The sequence below is a fragment of the Poecilia mexicana genome, unplaced genomic scaffold, assembly GCF_051168715.1.
Source record: "Poecilia mexicana isolate PSO_F unplaced genomic scaffold, ASM5116871v1 scaffold_4, whole genome shotgun sequence".
NCBI classification, from domain to species: domain Eukaryota; kingdom Metazoa; phylum Chordata; class Actinopteri; order Cyprinodontiformes; family Poeciliidae; genus Poecilia; species Poecilia mexicana.
Window position 1 is genome coordinate 2,006,116 of NW_028263373.1, and position 24,853 is coordinate 2,030,968.

Consider the following 24,853-nt stretch of genomic DNA (forward strand, 5'->3'; position numbering starts at 1 on the left):
TAGCTGCGCTTCTATTTCTGTCAGCAGGAACAGCTGATCCGTGAACAGCCTCTGTGTGAAATCCCCTCTGATGGCGAGCGACGCTGTTGAGCACCAAACGTGTCGCGGAGCGAGCCGTCGGCCTCAGGGTCGTAATTAAAGCTGCAGGAACGCCCTGGGAGATAAAACAAGCGTCCACATCCTGTCACATTAAACCCGGGGGGTTGCAGAAGGCTCAACCTCCACAGTGACCTCAGAGAGACGCGTCACAGGCCTGCCGAAAACCCCCGACGAAGCCGGGAAGTTCAGAGTCCAATTACTACGTCTAATTGGCTTCATGTGTTTAGACGGATTTCAGTTTGATTTAAACTGGATTTGTTTGTCATAATTACTCTATTTACCATAACTATGCTACTTTAGATATCATCCATCCATGATGCTTCATCCCTGATTCCTCCAAGCTGAGATAATTGTATGAAACCTGCAGAAAACATGAACCAAATGTTGTTTGGCTTCCGTTGTGTCCTGTGTTGCCGTGTTTCTATGAGCTGTTGATAATCTCAAATCAGAGATTACAGTTTATTCTGCTCTCTAAAGTGGAAATATGCAAATCCCTTCCAACGTTTCTTTGAGGATTTTTGTTTTTAATCACTTTGAAGATTTTCTCATAGATCTGCAGCCAAACTGGGGATCCACTGGACAAGCAATGATCATCTGTTTGTTCAAAATAACAGGATGTTTCCCTTCAACAATCTGTTTGTAGAGTGTTGAAATTCAGGAGCAAATGGTTTATAACAGCTTAAATTAAGCTGAAACAGAAACAATGACACATTTAAGGCTCAGACAGTCGGATAAGGAATAAAAATCTGATATAAATATGAGATTTTGTTTATTTTATTTGTTTTCATACCAACAGTTAAACTGTAAGTTTGCAACCTTTAGAAAGTCATTTTGGCTAAATAAGCTTCATTGGAAGCTGCAAATGTTACATGAAAAGATGCAAATGTTACTTTTTTCACTGTATTTACTAAAATATATCTATAATTAAAGAAATGTCATTTTATTTTATTTTTTACATTTTCAGATAAAAATAAACTTTAAACTTTTGAATAAAGGAGGATACATACATTTTGTTCTGTAGGATGGTTTATATTTGTGGAAAATTATGCTAAAAAAAGCACATTTTCAAACTTAGGACAAAAACTAGATGTAAATAACCTTTAGTATCAATGTTTTACCAATCAAATAAAAAACTATTAAAACTTGCATGCATTATTACAGTTGTATTTAAAGTATTAGCTGGGCCATTGTGGAAACTCCAGGGATCCACTTGTGGCCCAGGAGCCGCAGGTTGCAAACAGAAACCCATAAAACTTTAGGACAGTTTGGACCAACAGAAGCTGAACTTGAGGTTCATCAGACATTTGGTCTCTGCTGCAGCTGATCTGAGGTCAGATCTAAACCCAAACAGTAAACAGGTTTAATCCTGGTTATCAGTTTTAATCCTGTTTCTGTCTGAAGCCAGACCTCACATCACCTCTATGACACTCACCAGGCAGGAGTGTCAGAGTTTCAACTTTGAACCTTCATCAGTTCAATGCTGTTTGCAGAGTTTTCCTCAACCAGTTTCTACCAGGCCACGTTCATGTATCAGGCATTGATGCTAAAGCACTTTTTTTGTTGCTAAAATCAGATTTTTATTATTTTTATTTTAGTTTTACGCGACCGTACGTGCTACTACGAGCATTCTGTTTACGTCCCCGAAGAAACCCGCATGCGCAGAAGAAAGACGCTGACGTCACACCGTCACGCTCTGTTTACGGAAGTAATAATGGCCGCCGCTGTTTACGGATTAATTTTGAAATTTATTCAGCAATGGGAGCCGACAGTATTGTCAGAAAATCACAACAGGACGACGAAGCTAATAAAAGAAGCAAAAATAATAGCAAGGAGCTTTTTGTGGAGCATTTTGTAGAGAAGTCTGTTTGGATGTGGAGTCTGGACCGGGAATGATGGCCAGATTTACTGACATTCGGCCCAGGCTGTAGAACTGCCCCTTTGTTTGGTCCAATTCTTCCTGGAAGAAGCCCAAATATCGAACAGCATCATGTGAAAGATGAACTTTAGCTTCTTTTGACCAGAAAAGGTTGAAGAGGCCAAAGGGCCTCAGCTGCTCCCGCAGCGAAGTGACCCCAGGAGGTCGGGGGAAGGCCAACAAATGAGAGGAAATAATCAATTAAACCAATAAGAGCTAAATAATAAATCACAGAGTTTGGATTTACTTAATTTATCAGAAATAAGATTATAAAAGAGCCTTAAACTTGATGTGCAAACGTTTTAGTTAGTTATGGAAATATTCAGGGAAAAATTTAGAATATTCACTGTAAAAAAACAACAACAACCAACTAAACAACTAAACACTGGTAGCTGTTTTCCAGAATGCCACCGTAAAACGATGAGTGAAAATGATTGTGATTTTATGATTAAAATCCACAAACTAAAATAAAAATGTGTTTTTTTATATTTTACAATGTAAAAGTGAATGTTTTACATTGTAAAACATTATTTCACTAAGTTTTACTGTAAAAGAAAATGTTTTCACTTCTTCAAAATCTGTTTTTCCCAAAACAAACAAAACAACCTATAAAATTAATGTACAAATGTAAAATGTACAAATTACTGCAACTTCACAGTAAATTAACACTTTTGAATTGTTTTATAGTTTACTGATTTGTCCTATCACAATTTTACAGTTTATCACCGTTAAATATATGGATTTTTGTTGCTGTTGTTCTTTTGGGTTTTCCTACACATCATATCTTTATAATGTTTCAGCAGACAGGAAAATATTCCATTTTTGACCTCTTAAATCCAGACTTTCATCGATTTCTTTTGATTGTTATTTAGAAAATGTTTTTTTTTTTTAAAACACAGATATTGATGGTTTTGAATGATTCTGAACTGATCCAGTTCATCTGAGACCCAGAATGGATCCAATCCCACAACGGGACCCAGAACTGAAGAGAGAAACAGTTAACAGAACCGGAGCGTCAATTCTCTGGATGACTGGAGCCAAACAAACCCTGAAAGTCTGCAACAAAAGGCCGCAATCCTCCTCCACCATCCCGGTCATTCACTGGTTCCCAGTTAGACGGGGCGGCGGGACGGGGGCGGAGTCACGTGGTCCGGAGGCTTGTTTACCGCAACAAGGGGCGACCGAGAGAGAGAGGCAGCTTTTCCCACCGACTCATTCAGAACCACTTTCACACGCCGTGCTGCCGACAACCGTCGCCATGGAGACGAAGGGATGACCAAGAGCAGCAGGAGAGAGAGTTCATTACATTTATACCCATGTGACCTGAAACAGGAGGGTGAGTAAAAAAAGTTCATAAATCATTCATTTAAACTCAATAAACATTCATTTCAATTGCAGATACAGCAGAACAAATTAATGTAATTATTTTTAACAATTTCTTTTGTTTAAGTGACTTAAAACTGAAAATAGTGAGGAAAATTGTTCATTTTTGTTAAATTTATCCTCATGTTTTTGGTAAAAATATAAATAAGCAAATAAATAAACAACCATCAGAGGTGATTGTAGAGTTCCCAAAAATTGTAAGAGAAGCATTACTTCAACATAGTTTTACTCAAGTAAAAATAAAAAGTAGCCATCAAAGAAACACTCAAGAGTGAGAAAGTATTTGGTAAAATTTCTACTACGTATAGTAACTTATCAAAACTTAAATTATTTAATATTTAAATAATCACATGGACCAAAGCATAAAGCTTGTGGAGATATTGGTGTTTTACATACAAAAATGTATTAACTCAAATAAATATTAAAAAATGCTGAAAGTTTCGTGCTTGAGTAAAAGTAGGCAGATGTTTCTTAAAGCTAATGCAGAAACATTGATAATAAATGGGAATCTAAAAAAGTCTTGCTCTAAAAAGTTTTCATCTCCATCCTATGGTTCCATTGAGTTTGGGGGCCAAATAAAATCCTCCAGAGGGCAGCAAATGGCCCCCGGGCCACACTTTAGCCACCCTTCAGGTAAGGTGAGTTTTCTCAAGAAAAAGTTCCCTTCCAAAAAACCAACAACTTTCTCCACATACCTGTTAAAATAATCACAGTATTAGTGAATACGTTGAAAATCCCTTTTATACACTGGAATGTATATTTCTTAATATCTAAGTTTATATTTCTGATTTATCATATTTTGGACTTACATTTAGATTTTTTGTGTATTGATGGATAATAATTAAATGTCAACATTTTAACTTGACTGTAGTTAAAAGTCTAGTTAACCACAGTAAAAATATGTTAATTGGACAATATATTACAATTGCAGCTTCCACCATGAAGTCTTTAGATCGGCTCTCATACATTTTATTATAAATTCATGACTGACTGATTTTCTATTGAAAACCATTCAGATTTAATACACAAACAGCACTAACAATGTTTAAAAAGATGACATGCTAAACAATTTCTCTATTTTTGTCAGCCGATCTAAAGATAAGATATAGTTCTAACAAACTTGTCAAAACTATTTTTATTCGCTCTAAATTCAGCAGTCAGGGAATAATATTTTTAAATACTCGGTTTTGCTAATGGAGTTCGGCGCAGTGTGAGCCAGTTAGGCCGTATTGCGACTCTAGCTGTCGTGACTGTAAACATTTAACAGCATGCCGTATTGAGGGCTAGTTCGGTGAGATTACACGTGAATGTGTCAGGACGTGAATATCTAGCTATTGTGGATTCGTGTGGTGAAAAGTTTCCGAATCGAGGCCGACGGGATGCTGTACCTGATCGGCTTGGGACTCGGAGACGCCACCGACATCACGGTGAAGGGTCTGCGGGCGGTGAAGAGCTGCTCCCGGGTCTACCTGGAGGCCTACACCTCCATCCTGACTGTGGGGAAAGAGGCGCTGGTGAGTCCGGACTGAAACCGACCAGAACCCAGAAGGACGGGAATACAGTGAAAATAATACAGATCCGTGCAAACCTATTCATGTTGCAACCAGAAAGATGGGAAAGATTTTTGAGTAGGTTTAGTGTCGTGAAATATAAAGTAAATAATGAATGCTTTTCTAATATTTTTTGTTTTATATAAATATCTTAAAAGTGTGGCGGACATTTATATTTAACAGTTACAGCTACAAGTGTCTCCTCTTTCAAATTTTAGATAAACTGCGATTTTAGCTCCTTTCTCTTGGAGGGAGAGAGTCTGTAGTGAACAAAACTGTTGATATCCTTGCTCAAATGATCAATTGAATTTAGATCCTGACTTTGACTAAGCCTTTCTAACAACATATCTCTGGCTGTGTGCTTTGAGTAGGTTTTCTGCTGGAAGGTAAACCTTTACTGAGTCCTTTGCAGTTTGTTATGACACACATATGACTAAGCCTTTCACATTGATTATTAATATTTATTAAGGGGATTTTTGTTTATAGAAACCCTTTCATTTATGTTTCAGTTGTTTGTGTTTTTTATTTCTGTTTTATTGTTTTGTAGTTTCTTTAGCAGCTAGCATTGTTAGAGTTACTTAAGCAGAAAGCCAGCTGTGTTAATAATTTTAGCACGTTTCTTGTTTTGTTGGTCCTTACTTTAGCATTTAGCTACATCAGAACTGAGTTTAGTATTTTTTTACCTCCTAGGTGATAGGTTAGCAGCTAATAGATTTAGCAATTTGTTTTGTTGATACTTACTTTAGGATTTAGCTACTTCAGAATTGAGGTTAGTATTGTTTTGGTAATAAATTAGTAGCCAACAGCTTTAGCAGTTAGATATTTTAGAAGTTAACAGTTACTTCAGTAAAAAGCTAGTTGTGTTTGTAATTTGGGTTGCTTTCTTTGATAGTACTTGTCTTAGCATTTAGCTACTTCAGAATTGCGTTTGTAGTGTTTTAGCTTCTTTATGATATGTTAGCAGCTAACATTTGGCTTTAATATTGTTTCTTTAACAGTTAGCATTATTGGCATTAAGAGCAGAAGATTTGTTTTGTGTTTTAGCCTTGTATTACCAATGTTTTTGCTGCTTTAGCTGGGTTCTAAACACAATGGTAGCTTTAGCAGATTGCATTATTAGCAGTTACTTTAGTACCACTAATTAACTTAGTAGCAAGACTAGAAGATCTGCTTTATATGCAAATACGTTTAGCCTCACATTACCACATTTTTGCTGCTTTAGCTGGGTCTGAATACCTTAGCAGCTTTTTGTCAGCAGCATTAACGACAATATGTTCTTTACAACTTGTGGCTGACTTAATTGCTTTTGCTGTGTCTTAGATTAGTGTTGTTTTAGTAATTTATCAGTATTTGTTTTACTTAAACACATTCTCCATGTGTTCAGGAGCATCAGATGACCAGACACCAGTAAACGCCCCATCTGTGTGTTTCCCCCCAGGAGGAGTATTATGGGAAGCAGCTGATCCTGGCGGACCGGGATCTGGTCGAGCAGGGAGCCGACGAGATCCTGAAGGACGCAGATGTGACCGACGTGGCCTTCCTGGTGGTGGGCGACCCGTTCGGGTGAGCGGCGTCACCGACCCGAGGTCCGCTGCGTCAGCACGCCGAGCCGCGGCAGAACCGCAGGGTTGATGTCACAGCTGCTCCGGCCCGTCGTTTCTGAGCTTTTCTCCCAAAAACCACCAGATTCCTCAGAGTTAATAACAGAGCAGAGCAGTTTGGCTCAGAAACCCCGTTCGGTTTGAGAAATTACATGAAAAGTTTCTGATGTTTCTTTTGAAGGGATTCCTCCGGTGTGTGACCTCAGCATCTGAGCATCACTCTGTAATTCTGCTCCTCTGGGCTTTTCAGGAGAAAAACTAAACATTTTATGCTTCTGACCTTTCAGAACTTGTCCCTTTTTTTGAGCTGAGCTGAATTTCTAAATCTTGTTTTCTCCTGCAGAGCCACGACTCACAGCGACCTCGTCCTCAGAGCGGTGAATGCTGGGATACCGTACAGGGTCATCCATAATGCCTCCATCATGAACGCAGTGGGCTGCTGCGGCCTGCAGGTGACTTTACTCCTCCCACCAACCAGCCTGCAAGTCAATACTCGGGGAAAAAACCCACGATCAGACAGAAATGAGGGTTTGTTTCAGGATAAGTTCCAACAAATACGACTTTTTCAATCCTTTAACAGGTGGCGGTTCAAGGTGCTTTACTTGAAATTACACAATTTATGTTTTGTAATTTTAATCTACATATAGTGTAATTAAAAAAGAGGGATTTTTTGCTAAAAAAAACCCCTCAAATTTTGGGCTTAATTTCAGGAGTTTTCTACAAAAAGTCAAACATTTGTTAAAAAAAAAATACGGAAATTTCTGAGTCGAAAATTCACTTGAAAAAAACTTAAACATTTGAGCATAATCTCAAATTTTCTACAAAAACAAAAACATTTGTTATAAAAAAACGAATTTGGGCTTAATTTCAGACATTTTCTAGAAAAAAAGTTTCAAAAGTTAAAATTTTTGACTTGAACTTCAGAAATTTCCAAGTGTTCTAGAAATGAGTTTTATTCCAGCTAAATTTTTCTAGCTTAATGTTTTTTTTTAAGTCAGCATATTATGAAAGATTTAGGCCTGCATGTGGAAAGATGGTCAGCTTTCAAAAACAGGAGAAATCACAGCTTATCAATTAATAATTAGTCGATCGATGAGACCAATCAACTTCAGATTAAGTCACTAATCAATAACTTGCATCACCAGCGTTGCTGCTGTTGGCTGGTTTTTCTTTTTATCGGCTTCCTTCTCCTCATTAGGATTTTGTTGCGATGCTGTCGGCTCCTTTGCTGAATAAACTTTAAATTGATCCATAAACGGCGGCGGCCATCGTTACTTCCTCAAACAGAGCTGCTGTGTGACATCATTGTTCTTCGGGTCGCTGTGGGGTCGTAAGCCGTTCTAACAGAAGCCTCACTGATTAGTAACAAGAACATGAAAACAATCAGATTTCAGGAACGTTTGCGTTTGGCACCAGGAGCTGCTGGCTGGACGTTTCCTCCTCCGGGGCCAAAACATCCCATCTGCTCCTGATGAAACTCATTAAACTGTGTTAGCGTTTCGCCACTGAAAGCATCAAATTAATGTGACCTCATCAATAACTGAGCTGTCAAAGAGACCAATCAGAGAGCAGGACCCAGCTGTCACAGCACACACACCAACACACACTCTCCCAGATTTAACGCTGACACAGCGTCTCCGCTGGGATAGTTAATATGCTAATGAGGGACAGGATATGCTAATGAGGCACTTCAGTCAGCCCCTGCTGTCGGAGGGGGGAAACCCCTCCAGGTTCTGGACAATTATAAAACTAACAACATATTTAAATGATAGATATAATCTCCTTCATTTTTGTGTTTATTCATCTATTTATTGGCCTTTCAAACTGATGTGAAATTGATTTTTCTTCCACGGTTCAAGTCAAACCACGGCGCTCCGCTCCAGGAACCAAAACACAACACTCAGTTTCAATCATTGAAATGTTTGTTTTTACACAATTGTTGAGAATTCATTACCCAATCGATGTACACATAATCAAATAGTTTAAACTCTGAATCTAAAAATGAACCAAAGTATTAAAAAATTAAAACTAGTAAAAACTAAATGAACCAGACAAACAATAAATGAAATAAAAATAAATGAAATAAAACTATGCTCTAATGATAGGTAGTAACAGAACGGTAGCAGCTGACCTCTGACCTTTCTGGGTTTTTCCAGCTGTATAACTTCGGGGAGACGGTGTCGGTGGTGTTCTGGACGGAAACGTGGAAACCCGAAAGTTTCTACGACAAAATCTGTAAAAACAGAGCAGCTGGACTGCACACACTCTGCCTGCTGGGTGAGAGACACACACACAGACACACACACCCACACACACACACGCACGCACGCACACGCACGCACACGCAGACACAAATTAGATTAAATAAAATTAGATTAGAAAGCTAAAAGTTAATGAACCATACCAGAAATAATCCCCTATTTGAGCGGAGAGCGACTCCTAACCCCCCAGGTGTCGCCATCCGTCACTTGGGGCCCCTGAGGGCCCTAAACCAACAGTCTGCATGGAGGTGAAGGGCCTGCTGGTGTCTCTCTGCTGTTAATATTCATTAGAGGAAATAAAAGAATAAGCCAATGAAGAGTGAAGACGCTCATCCATCATCTCCACAGAAAGCCGGTTGTTTTATTGCAGGGGGTTAATGGACGTCTAATCCATTATATGGTTACATCAGGAGATACATACTGTGCAAAAGTCTTCAACCAATTTTTATTTCTGTGCATTTTCCTTCCTGGCAGGGAGAGTTGCTTCTAATAAAGAGATTTGAGAGTTCTTCAAATTTAGCTAATCTAAGGAGATTTAAATAACTAAAATAGAGCAGACCTGGTAGAAAATAGTTACTGGAGTAACTTTTTGGAAAAATGTACTTTTAGGGTATTTCTACTATGTTGTACTATTGAGGAACATTTCTGGACTCTCTACCCATGTGAGCAACTTCACTGAATTAAGAACAAACATGTTTTACGCAGAAATTCACCAGACACACACCTGCAGTTTTTGTTAGTTTCATAAATTTGAACATTTATTTGGATAAAATTTTCTTTTGCCTGATTTTGCTACTTTGTCGTTACATTATTCATATGAATCAAAAACACTAAAATTCCCATTTTATACTTTTATATTTTGATCAGTCTGATGATGTAATTTTTAAATATTAAACGATTGATACTTTGATCAGTTACTCAGAACTTGAGCAACTGAAATATGTTAAAGTAGTGTCACTGTTAGTTTAGTACAATCTTTGGCTGCTCTACCCACCTCTGGATTAACATAAAATAAAGTTACTTTAGCTAACTTAGCTCACATTAGCCTAGCTTATATGCAATATGATTACGTTAGTTAACCTAAGATAAGGTTTGCTAAGGTCAGTTTGTGCATGCTAAATGCAGCTAAATGGATAAACTAAGCTAACCTGGATTTATGCTAAGCTAAAGTTAGCCAAAAGAAGTTTATTTATTCATGAGACTGTCATAGAAAAACAGAGTGTCTTCAGTCAGAGGCTTGCTGTAATACAAACAGCTGCAGGACATTTTTCCAGTCCACTGTGATCACTGTCTACAATGACTCTTTAATTAAAGGAGCTACAACAACATCTCTGGATCAAGACAGTATTTTTGTATTGAAATTGAATGATGCTAATAAGCTAACTAAGCTAATGTTATCAATGTTTAGGTAAGTTAAATTAACATAACCTCTAATTTGACTAACCTGTTTTAGTGTAATAAGCTACCAGTTTGTATAGCGTTAGCTAAGGTAAGAGTAGGTAAGCTAATTGAATATATGCTAAGCTAAAGTTGGTTTAGATAAGCTAGTTTAAGATGAGGTTAGCTAAAGGCTAAAGTCTGGCATTATCCACACAGATTTTCAGAAACAATTTACTGTTTAGTAAACATAATTTCTATATTTTCTTCAACATGAATTTGTTCTAAAAAAACTGTAATTATGGATGATTAATAATTATTTTAGACATTATTTTCCAAGTTCTTCGCATTATTTACCAAACATTTTATGACTGACGATGATCTGACTGGAAAAAAGTTTTGAGAAAAATGTTTAAAAATTAATCTACAAGCAATTAGATAATTTATTAAATACCAACGTAACGACAGATGTTTTCAGCTGTTTTGACTCCAGCAGTAAAAACACAATGGAAGTTAAAGTTTCATCTAAATGTTTCTTGTTCTGTTTATCAGATATTAAAATGAAAGAGCAGAGCATCGAGAACATGATGAGGTAAGGACCAGAACCAGGACCGGACCAGAACCAGGACTGGACCAGAACCAGGACCGGACCAGAACCAGGACCGGACCGGACCAGAACCAGGACCGGACCAGAACCAGGACCGGACCAGAACCAGGACCGAACCAGGACCGGACCAGAACCAGGACCGAACCAGGACCGGACCAGAACCAGGACCAGACCGGACCAGAACCAGGATCGAACCAGGACCGGACCAGAACCAGGACCGGACTGGACCGGACCAGAACCAGGACCGAACCAGGACCGGACCAGAACCAGGACCGAACCAGGACCGGACCAGGACCGGACCAGGACCGGACCAGGACCAGAACCAGGACCTGACCAGAACCAGGACCGAACCAGGACCGGACCAGAACCAGGACCGGACCAGAACCAGGACCGAACCAGGACCGGACCAGAACCAGGACCGAACCAGGACCGGACCGGACCAGAACCAGGACCGGACCACGACCAGGACTGAACCAGGACCGGACCAGAACCAGGACCGGACCGGACTAGGACCGAACCAGGACCGGACCAGAACCAGGACCGGACCAGGACCGAACCAGACCAGAACCAGGACCGAACCAGACCAGAACCAGGACCAGACCGGACCAGAACCAGGACCGGACCAGGACCAGGACCGGACCAGGACCAGGACCAGGACCGGACCGGACCAGGACCGAACCAGGACCGGACCAGGACCAGAACCAGGACCGGACCAGAACCAGGACCGGACCAGGACCGGACCGGACCGGACCAGAACCAGGACCGGACCAGACCAGGACCGAACCAGGACCGGACCAGGACCAGGACCGAACCAGGACCGGACCGGACCAGAACCAGGACCGGACCGGACCAGGACCGAACCAGGACCGGACCGGACCAGAACCAGGACCGGCCAGAACCAGGACCGGACCGCGACCAGAACCAGGACCGGACCAGAACCAGGACCGGACCAGGACCAAACCAGGACCGGACCAGAACCAGGACCGGACCGGACCTGGACCGGACCGGACCTGGACTGGACCAGGACCGAACCAGGACTGGACCTGTTCTCTGGTTTGAAAGCAACACTTTGATTATTGATTTCAGGGGCAAGAAGATCTACGAGCCGCCGCGCTTCATGACCGTCAGTCAGGCTGCAGATCAGCTGATTCAGATCATCGAGAGGAGGAGGAGCGAGGAAGAGGAGGAGCTGGGTGAGTCCAACATGATCTGATCAAAAACCGATCAATCATCTATTGATTGATCCTCCAGAGCAATGATTCAGCCATAATGTACTCATTTTGTGTTTAACAATTATTTTAATTATCGATTAATCGACTGTTCAGACGATTAATCGGATATAAAAGTTGGCATTGCACAGATTTATCACTTAAGCCTTTTTTAACATTAAAAACATAAAAGATGCAAATAAAGAAAAACATGTTATTGCCTAAAATGCAGCATGTCTTCAGCGAACGCTTAATTTGTAGCAAAGATTTTTTCCCAGATTTTGAACCGAGTGAAGCTAAAACTGCAGATTTTATAAAGTTTATAACTTTTTTTTATTTACATGCAAAATGTTTATATTTGTGGCCTGATTACTGCTCTCAGTAAGTTGCTGTTTTAACAGATGTCTTTTTTGAGTCTGTATAGTTGGGTTAATGATTGATTACTAAACGTTACTTATTTGAATAATCGATTAATCACGATTAATCGTTTCAACCCTGAAGAAAAACTGAACCTCAGTTTTATTTAGAGGTTTATTTTAACAATGAATACAGTTTCATTCTTAATCAAAATGTTGAGAAAAACCGTCTGTCACATGCCTGTTCCTGACGGATCTACTCTGATGTTTTCCTTACTTTCCCGTCCCGGTCCAGGAGTGACGGAGGACACGGTGTGCGTCGGCCTGGCCCGGCTCGGTGCCGACGACCAGGCGGTCCGGGCGGCGACGCTCCGCCAGCTGGCGTCATGCGACCTGGGCGGGCCGCTCCATTCGCTGGTGGTCACCGCCCGGCTCCACCCGCTGGAGGTGGACATGCTGCGCCTGAACGCAGCACCAGACGCGCTGCAGCACCTGCGCATGATCGACAGCTCCACCTACACATCCTAACGCCGGCCGACCCGCTGGGCCGGGAACTTTCACCTGGATGAGGTCGGACCAGAATCCGTCCTCACAGGAACAACGAACTCGATCATCAGTGAAATGAAATAAAATCCATTCAATCAAAACAGCTTCACTGCAAAAACACAAAATCTTACCAACTATTTTTGTCTAGTTTATTGTATAAATATCTTAGTGAACTTGAAATAAGACAAAACTACAAACTAACCTAAAACAAGTAAATAATTCCTTAATATTGATAAAAAAGTTCTGGTTCCACTGGCAAATTTTGCTCATGTAAAATGTTTTGCTATTATTTAAATAATCAGTAAAACTTTTTCCATCAATATTAAGGAAGTACTTACTTTTCTTACATTTATTTTAAGTTAATTTTGTCTTTTTTCAGTTAAGATGTTTGCACTAGGGCTGTAACTAACTTATTTTAGTAAACGATTAATCGCGATTAATCGTTTCAGCCCCAGGTTGCACTAGAACCTGGACAAAAGTACTTGGTAAGATTTAGTTTTTACAATGTTGGTAAACAAACTTTGATGCACCTGTAGTCATTTTGTAAACGTCAATAAAGATTAAAATCAATAACTGAGCAGAGAAATTGATTTATTACAGTTTAAAAAAATCCCACTAACAGGTCACATGATTTGGTCACATGGTTTGGCACAGTAAAAAAAACGGAAAAAACCCGGTGACATGACACTGAGCCAATCAGCAGACACCAGCTGTGATGCCACCAATAGTGGGAGGGGCTCAGATTGTCTCTGATGAAGGCACTTACCCAGAATCCTTTGCTACAAACAAAGAGAAGGGCAGGAGGAGCAAGGCGGACAAGTCGCCCACCAAACCCAGTTAATTATTTATAAAACCAGCAACGTGGGTGGGGCGTTTGAGTTCATCAGTTCTTTGTGTCCCCCCGCCCCTCCCTTCTGCAGAGGGGTCAAAGGTCACCCTGCAGCAGATGACTGATTGGTCCCAGGATGGGAGGAGGCGGAGCTTCTACATGGCGGCCATGTCGATCTGAACGTACAGCTGTCTGACGCCGACCTGCAGAGGAAACCAACGTTAGGAACTGGTTCCACGTTCAGTCTGAACAGAATCGTTCATGTTCAAAGTTCTTTTAATGCCAGCTTAATACAGGCTAGTTGCTCATTTTAGAAATCAAATCTTGAAGGTTACATTTTGAAAAGTAAAGCAGCTGGCTTACAGACGGCGAGCGGGGTTCTGCCGAGAGGCTAAAAGTAGCAAATACCCTACCTGCAACAGATGAAACCTCACTTTGCCACAGAGATTAGCTTAAGAGTAAACCAGAGATCTGGTCACAATGGCTCTGAACATGGGTACAAATAACAAAGAACCAGCTAATATTTTAAAATACAGAAATTATAACAAATGGAGGTTTGAACCGTTTTATGAATGAAAGACTTTTCAATCCCAGCAGGTTGATTATTATTCAAGCCAATGTAAAAACAAAACTGTCAAAATTTGTTTTTGAGCAACCATTGCTTTTTTTTTATCAGTGTTTCAACTACAGAAAAATGCTGAAGTCCTTTGCTCAGAGTCCAATGAGCTCTAAGCTCAGTTTTTCAGTTACAAATTTAATTTCAACGTGTATTTTTGAACAACCACTGGCTTTCATCCTGCTGTGTTTCAAAGTTCTCCTTACTGTAGTTTTTATCACCTGATCACAGTAAAATAATATTCTAGTATGGTATGCACTTGTGTGGTTAATTCAATCATTACATATGCTGTAATCTGAAGTAACTATCAAAATACATCCACAAAATTTACCAGTTTTAAATTTTTATATATTATTCTTGACACTAATAATTACTCATTTACGTTCCTTAGATGCTGAGTGTCGCTAAAAAGCTTCAAACCCAAAACTAGAAACAACTTTAGAAATGTTGGTCACATGCCTATTTTAATATATTATATGTAGAAGATATTAGTGAACTTAAATATGTTTTATTACATAATCTAGCTCAGGGTTGAGATTATTTACCGAGTTTATTTGCTAAATTCACAAACTTCTGCTTCTATGATTCACATGTAGTTCACACTCCAACCACTAGATGGTATCAAACTACTTCTAATATCTTTAGAGGCAGATGTGAAAACCAACATTTGGAGCATTCATACACCCCTTCATCTTCAATTAAACAGGTGTGCAGCTAATTAGCTTCCCTTGTCCAGAAGCTTTTATTCTTTCAGTTTGAGCTGCAGAGGAGGCAGCTAGCTAACCGAGCTAACAGAGAGGACGCACGTAATGCAGCGCACTTGGAGTTTAGCATGAAGGGCTTAATAAACATGCAGAGGTTACTTTATTAATATCTGTTAAAATGTGTAAATTTAAGTGAACTTGTTCAGATTAAACGGATCTGAGTGAACTGAACCGGTTTCTCCTGGTTCCTCCGGGCTGAACTCCAGCCTCTCCAGGTGCTGGACTCGTGTTCAGATACCTGAGTGAAGATGTTGTGCGTCTGGCTGAGGATCCAGCGGGTGTCTGCGTCCGGCGCCACCAGCAGCTTTAACGTCCCGATGTAAACGTCGGTGCACAGCGTCCAGAAGTGAGGCTCCTGTAGGTTGTAGACTCCCTGCAGCTGCTGCACCTGAACGCGTAAAACCAGGAATTAGACACGTCCGTAATCCGGATCTATAGCTGGAATAAGAACTGAACAGGTGGGTTTGAGTGGGCGGGGCTTATCGCCAGGTACGAACCCTCTGGTAGCATTCTGGCAGGGCGTTGTCGAGCGACGGCGGCGTTCTCTGCATCAGGATACCGATGGACTCCTTCAGCAGCGGCACAACACTGAGGGTCAGAGGTCAGGATGGGAATCGATAAGGATTTACCAATTCCATTATCAATATCACTTATCAATTCTCTGAGTTAGGAAATAAACTCAAATTAAAAAATGGCACCATGTTTGAAACATCCTCTCCAGTCATTTCCCGCGATGCTAAAAGAGCGAAATGTGCGGCAGCGTTCTTGGCAGAAGACGCTGCTTCTGCGACGCCATCGTGGATATTTTCTAAATCAAAACGCGGAGCTTATAAAATACGTCATCACGCAAATATGGTTTCACGTTATTGGAACCGATAAACAGAATCGTTAGGATCAACGATTTGAAGAATTGATGATTCCCGTTCTGACTAGTCAGAGGTCAGAGGTCAGATCACATCACAAAAAGGATCGAAACAGAATCTCCAGACTTTCAGTTGGAGTTCGGTCCAACTTTCTCCACATCTGCAGGCGTTTAGCACCGCGGTGACTCCGACTTTCCAGCTGCGGAAACCTGATCTCTGCGGTCGGGTGAAGGCCTCCGGGCTGACCACAGCTCCGCTGTGCCGAGTCCTGAAATATGCGGCTCCGCTCGCTTCCAGCCGTCAGACTGCATCACGGCGGCTCGATTTATCGCCGAAGCTTCGGAGAAACCCGACCGCTGGTCAGGAGACAGAGCATGGCTCCAGGACGGCCATTAACCGCGGGCTGAGCGTTCTTTACATTAGTGGAAACCAGCCTCCATAGCCGCCATCAGGGCTTGGATTGATTTTCATGCTTTCAGGTCTGAGGAATGAGTCTGCAGAGCTGAAACCTGAGAGGAAACCCATCAGCATGTGTTTTCATCTGCAGAGATTAGACTGAAGATACAGGCTGTAAACTCTTCTGCTGCTGTTTTAAAACACATCCAACCTGCAGCAGAACAAACAAAGTTTGCTCCTTCATCTTTGCCGAAGTTCTGTAGAAGCTACAATGTTGAGGCGGTTCAATGTTTCCTGCAAATCCGTTTGGGCTTCTTCTTTTTGTCGCCTTCAGAGGCAGAGCTTTGGTTGTTTTTAGGGATCCTCCAGAACGTTTTTTAAAGTGAAACCCTTTATGTGGTTTAAGTCCTGCTCACATCATCTTAGTCTGAGATCAACTGGAGGCAGAGCTTCAAAATCCTGGCTTTCTGAGCCGCCTTTGCTTTAAAAGTGACACATTATGATATTATGGAGCCATAAATTCTATTCTATTCTGTAAATCTGTGGCCTACACAAAACAAGTCTACCCAGTTCTGCTTTGAGGATGAGCCGTTTAAGGCGTCTTGTCACTTAAATCTAAACGAGCTCCTGGCCACGCCCCCCCAACTCAACGTTTATACTTGCACATGAAAATAGTTGTGCAATTATTCAACTGTACATTGGTGAAAAGCAGAAGTGGAGCCTCCTGCACAACCAGGACGAATGCAGCAAGTGATTTCTGGATGGTCAACAATAAAACGTGTTTTCCAGCAGCCATTGTACAGTGCATACAGCAGATGCTGTAGTACTGTATGAATGTGACTCAATCGGGAGGTTTTAAAAACGGCTCATTTTCCAGATACAAAAAAAACTTTAACTTATTGCCAAAAAATGTATTTTTTTTTAAATCACTTTGTTTTTAGAAGCAGTAAAATCCCAAACTTACATACAAACACAGTTTGTACCTATTTGCATAATAGGTCCTCTGTATTAGATCCAGTTATGTTTGAAATCAGTCAGCTGTTGAGTTTATGGGATGGATGATTTGCTTATAGCAGTACTTTTAAGAAGGGAGCCACCAGATGGCGCTAAAACGAATAAAATTATAATTTTTTATTATGAAGTCAACTCTGTTTTTCAATCAGTATTATAAAATAAAAGCAACAATAACTTATTGGACATGTTGTTCTTTCTGACTGGCTCATCAAACTAGCATGAAACATTTCTGTCAAAAAAAAAAAGATGCAAAAACCCTTAAGAACTCGTGGTTAAAATCAGACGGTAAGGCAGCATTTATGCTAAATGAATGAAATAATTACTGAATAAAACTGAGGAAAAAGTTCATGTTTACATATTGTTAGTGTCATGTCTGGGTTTCATCAGAAGTAAGGCTGCTGGGAAACGTTTGGGAACCTTTCGGTTAAAACGCATTTAAAGTTTGGATGGAGTTAAAATTCAAACTGAGGAGGAAACCTGAGTTGTTTTGATGTTTGTGCTGCTCAGGTATTTTATAGATTTATTAGTTATCTGTCTTCAGAGATTAATTTGATCAATATCTTGTCTTGGTTTGCGAAGCTCTGGTGGCCAATAAAGAGAATCTATTGATCATTTTACACCCAGCAGGTGATCAATAAACTGGATCTTTGGGGAGTTTAAGGTCAACAGTTTTTAACATTTAACAGGAAGAAGCTTCAGGTTGTTTATTGATCATTGGAGTCATTAGAGGTTAAAACTAGAAGATCCACAGATTATTTAACTGACCACAAAAATCAGAGTTCATATGAGATAGAAAAACGATTCCATTCATTTTTGAGTCATTGTTCATGGATAAATGCAAAAGTTTACAATGAATTTTAGATTTACTCAGAGAGATCAGGTGAAAATATGGAACAACTGAACAGAAGGAAGAACAACTGGACAGAATAATCGGGGGACGGATCAGCGAACCGGACTAATGATGGATGGACAGAAACACTGTTTTGTGAATCTTTTCTTCAGCTAAAAGCTTCTGAGTGAAACTTTATAAATGTGGATGTTTAACCTGTTCCTGGTCCTCAAGGCTCACTGTCCTACATGTTTTAGGTTTCCCTGATTTAATGTGCCTGATTCAACTGATTGCATAAACGCCTGTTAATCAGTCATCGATTGAAATCAGCTGGGCTGAAGGAAGGAAATACCTAAAACATGCAGTGAGCCTTGAGGACCAGGGCTGGGAAACTCTGCCTGCGGTTCCTCAGGTTCCCTCTGAGGCTCCAGGAATTTCAGCTCAACGTTTAAAACAAACCAAAGCAGCAGCTTCCCCTCTGAACAGGAAGTGACCTCACTCCATTGTTCCCCTTCACCTGATCACAACCGGACTCTGGCAGCTCAGAGAGCTGATTGGTTCCCTGCTGAGGCTCCGCCCACCTGTCAGCTCAGCTGCAGGAAGAGGAGGAGCTTCCGGGAAGCTCACCTGACGCCGATGAGGAGGGCGATCAGCATGGAGCAGATGGGGTCGGCGATCATCAGGTCGTACTTCTGCATCAGGAGGGCGGAGATGATGACGCCGATGCTGCCCAGAGTGTCGGCGATGATGTGGAGGAGGACGCCTGCAAACAAACCATCATCCACTCAAACGCAGGTTTTACACTCAATTTAAATAACCATTATTATAACGAGGGCTGAAATAATTAATCAGATTAATTGTGATAGAGACTCTAAAAAAGACAAAATTTTTGAAGGAACAACATATTTAAAGCAGTAATTAGACCAAAATCGTGCAAAAAATATATAAATACATTTTGCATTCAACAAATATATCCCACCCAGATTTCCTCTAGAGGGAGTTTTAGCTCTATTCATCGATAAAAACAGGAAATCTGAGCAGCTTCTCAGTTTAAACCAACAAACCATCTTTGTTCTGCTTGTCAAGAAGATACTTTAAAATAAATCCAGGTCAAACATCGAGCTGCTGCAGTTCCAGCCAGCTGTGAAGGCAGCAGCTACATCAATGTGGTGTGAGAGCGCCCCCTGGTGGCAAAATCAAGCAATTTGAAATCAAATAGCCTCTTAGATACATGAAGGTTTTTTCTCAAACTTTGGTCTGCTTGCAAGCAGAGTGAAACCGCTTTATGTCCCAGGACACCGTCTCTGGTTCTGATCGCGGATTTCTCTACAGACTGAAAACCAAACGACGTTTCCAGATGAATCGACGAAGAAAATCCTCAAAAACGGAGGATTCTCTGGATGTTTCCTCCAGTCATTCCTACAGCAGGGGGTCGGCCAATTACAAACCGGATTCCAACAAAGTTGGGACACTAAACAAATTGTGAATAAAAACTGAATGCAATGATGTGGAGATGGCAAATGTCAATATTTTATTTGTAATAGAACATAGATGGCAGATCAAAAGTTTAATCTGAGTAAATGTAACATTTTAAAGGAAAAATATGTTGATTCAAGATTTCACAGTGTCTACAAATCCCAAAAAAGTTGGGACAGGTAGCAATAAGAGGCTGGAAAAAGGAAATTGAACATGTAACAAACAGCTGGAAGATCAATTAACACTAATTAGGTCAATTGACAACATGATTGGGTATAAAGAGCTTGTTAGAGTGTCAGTGTCTCTCTGAAGCCAAGATGGTGAGAGGATCACCGATTCCACCAGTGTTGTGCAGAAAGATAGTGCAGCAATACCAGAATGGTGTCACCCAGCGAAAAGACTTTTATCATCATCAACCGAGCATAACATCATCAGAAGATTCAGACGACCTGGAACAATCGCTGTGCGTACGGGTCAAGGCCGTAAAACTACTGGATGCTGATGATCTCTGGGCCCTTAAACGCCACTGCACCTCAAACAGGAACGTCAAGGAAACAACAGCCTGGGCTCAGGATTACTTCCAGAAAGCAGTCAGTGAACACCATCCACCGTGCCATCCGCCGCTGCCAGCTGAACCTCTACAGAGCAAAGAGGAAACCATTTCTAAGCTCCACAAGCTCAGCCGTTTGCACTGGGCCAGGAGTCATTTAACATGGAGGGAGGCAAAATGGACGACTGTTCTGTGGTCAGACGAGTCACGATTTGAAGTTCTGGGACTGGAACGCCATGTCATCCGGACCATAGAGGACAAGGATAACCCAAGCTGTTATCAACGCTCCGTTCAGAAGCCTGTGACGACTGAACAGTTAGAGGCCTGTATCAGACATGAATGGAGAGAATTCCTATTTCTAAACTTGGGAGACTGGCCTCCTCTGTCCCCAGACGTCTGAGTGTGGTAAGATGAAGGGCAGATGCCTCACAGTGGTAAAAATGGCCGTGTTCCAACTTTTTTGGGATTTGTTGACGTCATGACATTTTGAAACAACATTTTTCCCTTAAAATGATACATTAAACTTTTTATCTGTGATTTGTGTCCTATTGTGAATAAAATATTAGATGTTGCGCGCGTGTGTGTGTGTGTGTGTGTGTGTGTGTGTGTGTGTGTGTGTGTGCGTGTCCTCACCCTGTAGGATCTGCTTGCTGGATCCTTCTCCTGGGCGCTGAAGCTCGTCTGAGGAACAAAAAGCAACAAGTTCAGATTTTCTGAAAACGTCTCGACTGATGGAGAGGAGACGGACGTTTGTCTCACTGTGACAGTCCTCGTGTCCTCCATGTCCATGTCCCTCGTGACCATGTCCATGATCTCCATGTTTGTCATGGCTGTGTCCATGTCCCCCATGTCCATCGTGGCTGTGTCCATGTCCATCATGGCTGTGTCCATGTCCTCCGTGTCCCCCATGTCCTCCGTGTCCTCCGTGTCCGTGGCTCAGGCTGCCGTTGAACAGAGAGTGGCTGTGACCATGACCTGCGGACCGACAGGTTTAGGATTTCAGGAAAACGACTCGTTAGCTCGGCGGCGGGTTTGTCTCGTCTCCAGGTGGGACTACCTCCGTCCCCGTGCGAGTGTCCGTGTCCTCCGTGCTGGAAGACGAAGATCCCGACTAGGTTGACCAGCAGGCCGGCCACAGAAACAGGAAGCAGCCGCTCGTGGTGAACGTCTGGCGGCTCCAAGGCTCTCTGACACAGACGGACAAATCAGAAACTGGAGGAAATGATTCATGATTTCAGTCCAACATGGACACCAGCAGAAGGCTGAACTGTCTCCACTGGGTGGCGCTGTTCTTCCTCTGCTGGTTCCACATTAGACTGATCCATTTCCTGTTTTGGGATTTTGCTGTTGTAGCTCATTGAGTTTTTGAGATGTTAATCAGCTGCACCAAGTTCTACAAAGGACACCTTGTTGCCACGGTTACGCATCCTAACAGTGTTAAAGCTAAAAATTAAGAGTAAAAGAAAGAAAAGAAAGGTCATGTGTCCGACCTGCGATGATGTCATCACACTCACCTCCACTCCTTCTGAGAAGATGAAGAAAGCGGTGAAGATGAGGAAGAGTCCGTTGACGAAGCCGGCCAGAACCTCGGCTCTGACGTAGCTGGAAGTGAAACAAGGCAGAACGATCAGACCCGAGCAGCCGAGCTCAGAGCAGCGGAAGGAATGGGGGCGGGGCCTGGTGCCTGGAGGCGGGGCCTGGGGCCTGGAGGCGGGGCCTGGAGGCGGGGACTGGGGCCTGGAGGTGGGGCCTGGGGCCTGGTCCTAGAGACAGGAGGCGGGTCCTAGAGACAGGAGGCAGGTCCTAGAGACAGGAGGCGGGTCCTAGAGACAGGAGGTGGGGCCTAGAGACAAGAGGCGGGGCCTGGAGGCGGGGCCTAGAGACAGGAGGCGGGGCCTGGGGCCTGGTCCTAGAGACAGGAGGCGGGGCCTGGGGCCTGGAGGCGGGGCCTAGAGACAGGAGGCGGGGCCTGGGGCCTGGAGGCGGGGCCTAGAGACAGGAGGCGGGGCCTAGAGACAGGAGGCGGGCCCTGGGGACAGGAGGCGGGCCCTGGGGACAGGAGGCGGGGCTTACCCGTAGGAGAAGCTGTCATTGGACCTCCACCTGGAGATGACGGACGCTGCCAGGCCGGCCAGCAGGGCGGTGCAGTCAAAAAACATGTGGAAGGAGTCTGAGATGAGACCTAAACTGGACCCGGAGGAAGAGGAGGAGATTAAATCTCTCTGGCTTTTTAAGACTTTCTTGGGTTTAATTATTTGTTATTTTTAATCATTTTTATGGTGTTTGTCTATTTGATTTGACTGTTTTTGCCAATATTTTATATTTGATCAGAAATATTTAAATGCTATATTATTTTATTTGATCATGAATATCTTATCTGTATTTACCATTTATAGTTTAGGTTTATAACTTTCATACTTCAGGTGTTTTCTTTGATGCTCATCCTGTGTAATTTGTTCATCTATTTTATTACTTTAGTGATTTTTATGTCCATTTGTTTTTGTTTTAACTTCTCTGAAGCTTCAAGGTTTCAAACCTCTATTAATGTCTCTGGATTGTTGACGTTGGATAAAGGTTCAGCTGAATCGACTTAAACCTTTTTTGTAAATAAATGTACTAAATTACACATTTATTTTATAACTCTGCATTTAAATCCACCAGCAGCTTCACAATCTTGGTCAGCATGTAGAAACAACTTTAATTTGTTCAGTCAGTGCAGTTAGGAGTGTTTATTTCCACCCATATTAGGACTTTGCTTTATTTTATTATACTATCTATTGTTTAATACTACACTGCAGAATAACGTCTCCACCAGTGCAGAGCTTGCTCAGTTCTGACAGGAAGTGATTGCGCACAATACAGTAAATTTACAAACACATCAGAATCGCTTAATGTTTAACTTTTAGCTGCAAATGTAAAGTTTTATTTGTCTTGTTTTAAAACGGGCACAGACAGGATGGAGGGATAAACAGAGAGGAGAATATTTCCTTTAAAAGCTTTAATATCTGATGACCGGAGGAGTTTCCGTTGTCATGCGCAGTTTGAGTAACTGCAGCGTCTCAGATTAAAGATGACGGACACACACACACACACACACACACACTGCTAACACTTACGTGGCATAACGAGAGAACAGAAATCACACAGAGAGATGCTGCTCGGACTGTTAGCCTACCTGTTACTCCAGATGCCGTAGGTTAACTCCACGAAGGCGAAGGAGAGGTTGAGGCAGAGGAAGAAGAAGAGATTCCTGGAGGTTTTATCAGCTAAAATCGACCTGAAAAGCAAACAGAAACAAACATGCAGTCACAACAAATAAACCCACGAAGGAAGCAGGGATTAAAATCTCCAGTCAGACACAAACACGCAAACTGCAGTTAAAAGCAGCCAGTTTTCAGCCTGACAGCTGAATAAAAACAAGTTTGAAGCAGATTGAGCTGCGAGAGAAACACATCTGTTCAGGCTAACCGGTTAGCTTCCGGCTAACAGTCACAGCTAGCGGCTAGCTGCTAGCAGCGCTAATCTTACCTGAACCACCCGGACAGTTTGACCAGCAGGTTGAACTTGGCCGGTTTGTACTCATCATCCTTGATAGATAAAGGTAACATTTTTACACCTGGACGCTCCACAGTCTCACCGGGAACGTAAACTGGCTGAGATGCTAACTGTCAACTTCCGGCGAGGACAGGTTTCACAATAAAAGCGCTTGAGCCTCCCCCCCCCTCCTTTTTTTTTTTTTTTTTTAAAGATGCTTCCCCTTTTGGGGTTTATTGGGCCAAAGAAAGAAACATGTTGACTAAGATTAATGATCAGTCATTGCTTTAAAAAAAAAAAAAAAAGCTACATTTGGACAAGTATTATGACTGCTTCGTCTTTATGTCTGGTATTTATTAATTAATTTATTTCCATTGAGAAGGGACAGCTCAGTAAATTAGGATATCCTCTAAAAGTTTTTTATTTTAATAATTGAGTTCAAAAGCATACACTCACAAGTTCAGTACTTTAAAAATGAATTAAAAAGTTATTTGTTGCACGGTTCAGCTGTTTGTTTCTGCCAGAACAGGGATCTACAACCACCTGACATATTAAAACAACATGTTGCCATGTTTGGATTCTTTCGTTCTCCCCTGGGCCCCTGGTGAATTTCATCTAGGACTGCCCCTGTGTGTGAGTCTGATCATTTTGATGATTACAATTACTGAAACCCAAAATTAGAATAAAATCAATGAGTTTTAATGCTTTGTGGCCTTCACGATAGTCCATTTTAAGATGTACCCACTATCCCAGCTCCAGTTGAAATAAATTAATAATTAAGTTACGTTTTCATGTACGTCCAACAGAAATAATTCAGAAACCAAATTTACCTTAAAATGCAGTAAAACTCACAGTAGAAACCGTCTTAGCACTACTGCTTTACAGGAATAAGATTTTTAAATACATGCATAAAATGCATGTTAACATTTTTCTGGTCATTTTCAAATTTAAAACTCAATTGATTCATTTTTAGTTTCTTTTTAAAATTTTGGGGCTTAAGAAAATTACTTCACCTTTAAGAGCAAAGAAAGATCAGAACCAAACTTTTCTCATAATTTTATTTCCAATTAAAAATATTT

At 41.5% G+C, this 24,853-nt stretch overlaps 2 protein-coding genes across 3 annotated transcripts; one reads left to right on the forward strand and one right to left on the reverse strand.

Annotated features, from left to right (window-relative positions):
- The first annotated feature begins 4,656 nt into the window (after positions 1-4,656).
- Positions 4,657-13,476, forward strand: dph5 (diphthamide biosynthesis 5). Its single transcript, XM_014995163.2, has 7 exons — positions 4,657-4,911; positions 6,386-6,510; positions 6,892-7,000; positions 8,705-8,825; positions 10,739-10,778; positions 11,880-11,986; positions 12,653-13,476. Exons 1-7 carry the CDS (start codon positions 4,777-4,779, stop codon positions 12,883-12,885), a joined length of 870 nt encoding a protein of 289 aa, XP_014850649.1. The 5' UTR covers positions 4,657-4,776; the 3' UTR covers positions 12,886-13,476.
- Position 13,477: 1 nt separating this feature from the next.
- On the reverse strand, positions 13,478-23,976 carry slc30a7 (solute carrier family 30 member 7). Of its 2 annotated transcripts, XM_014995161.2 has the most exons (11): positions 23,769-23,969; positions 23,416-23,517; positions 22,314-22,427; positions 21,755-21,842; positions 21,298-21,427; positions 21,000-21,215; positions 20,874-20,921; positions 18,842-18,977; positions 15,610-15,700; positions 15,351-15,500; positions 13,478-13,935 (listed from the first exon to the last, which is right to left on the reverse strand). In XM_014995161.2, the coding sequence occupies exons 1-11, from the start codon at positions 23,846-23,848 to the stop codon at positions 13,888-13,890; spliced, it is 1,203 nt and encodes a 400-aa protein (XP_014850647.2). In that variant the 5' UTR covers positions 23,849-23,969; the 3' UTR covers positions 13,478-13,887. The 2 variants fall into 2 exon arrangements, with proteins under 2 accessions (XP_014850647.2, XP_087860871.1); XM_088004745.1 differs by having other exon boundaries at positions 20,874-21,215; positions 23,769-23,976.
- Between the last annotated feature and the right edge of the window lie 877 nt (positions 23,977-24,853).

Bases quoted from the DNA above. Each gene is read 5' to 3' on its own strand.
- dph5 (XM_014995163.2), top strand. From the start codon at position 4,777: ATGCTGTACCTGATCGGCTTGGGACTCGGAGACGCCACCGACATCACG. The intron at 4,912-6,385 runs GTGAGTCCGGAC...GTTTCCCCCCAG, and splicing joins CTGTGGGGAAAGAGGCGCTG to GAGGAGTATTATGGGAAGCA. The intron at 8,826-10,738 runs GTGAGAGACACA...TCTGTTTATCAG, and splicing joins GCACACACTCTGCCTGCTGG to ATATTAAAATGAAAGAGCAG.
- slc30a7 (XM_088004745.1), bottom strand. From the start codon at position 23,848: ATGTTACCTTTATCTATCAAGGATGATGAGTACAAACCGGCCAAGTTC. The intron at 23,518-23,768 runs GTAAGATTAGCG...TTTGCTTTTCAG, and splicing joins AAACTGTCCGGGTGGTTCAG to GTCGATTTTAGCTGATAAAA. The intron at 21,216-21,297 runs GTAGTCCCACCT...GTCGGTCCGCAG, and splicing joins ACACTCGCACGGGGACGGAG to GTCATGGTCACAGCCACTCT.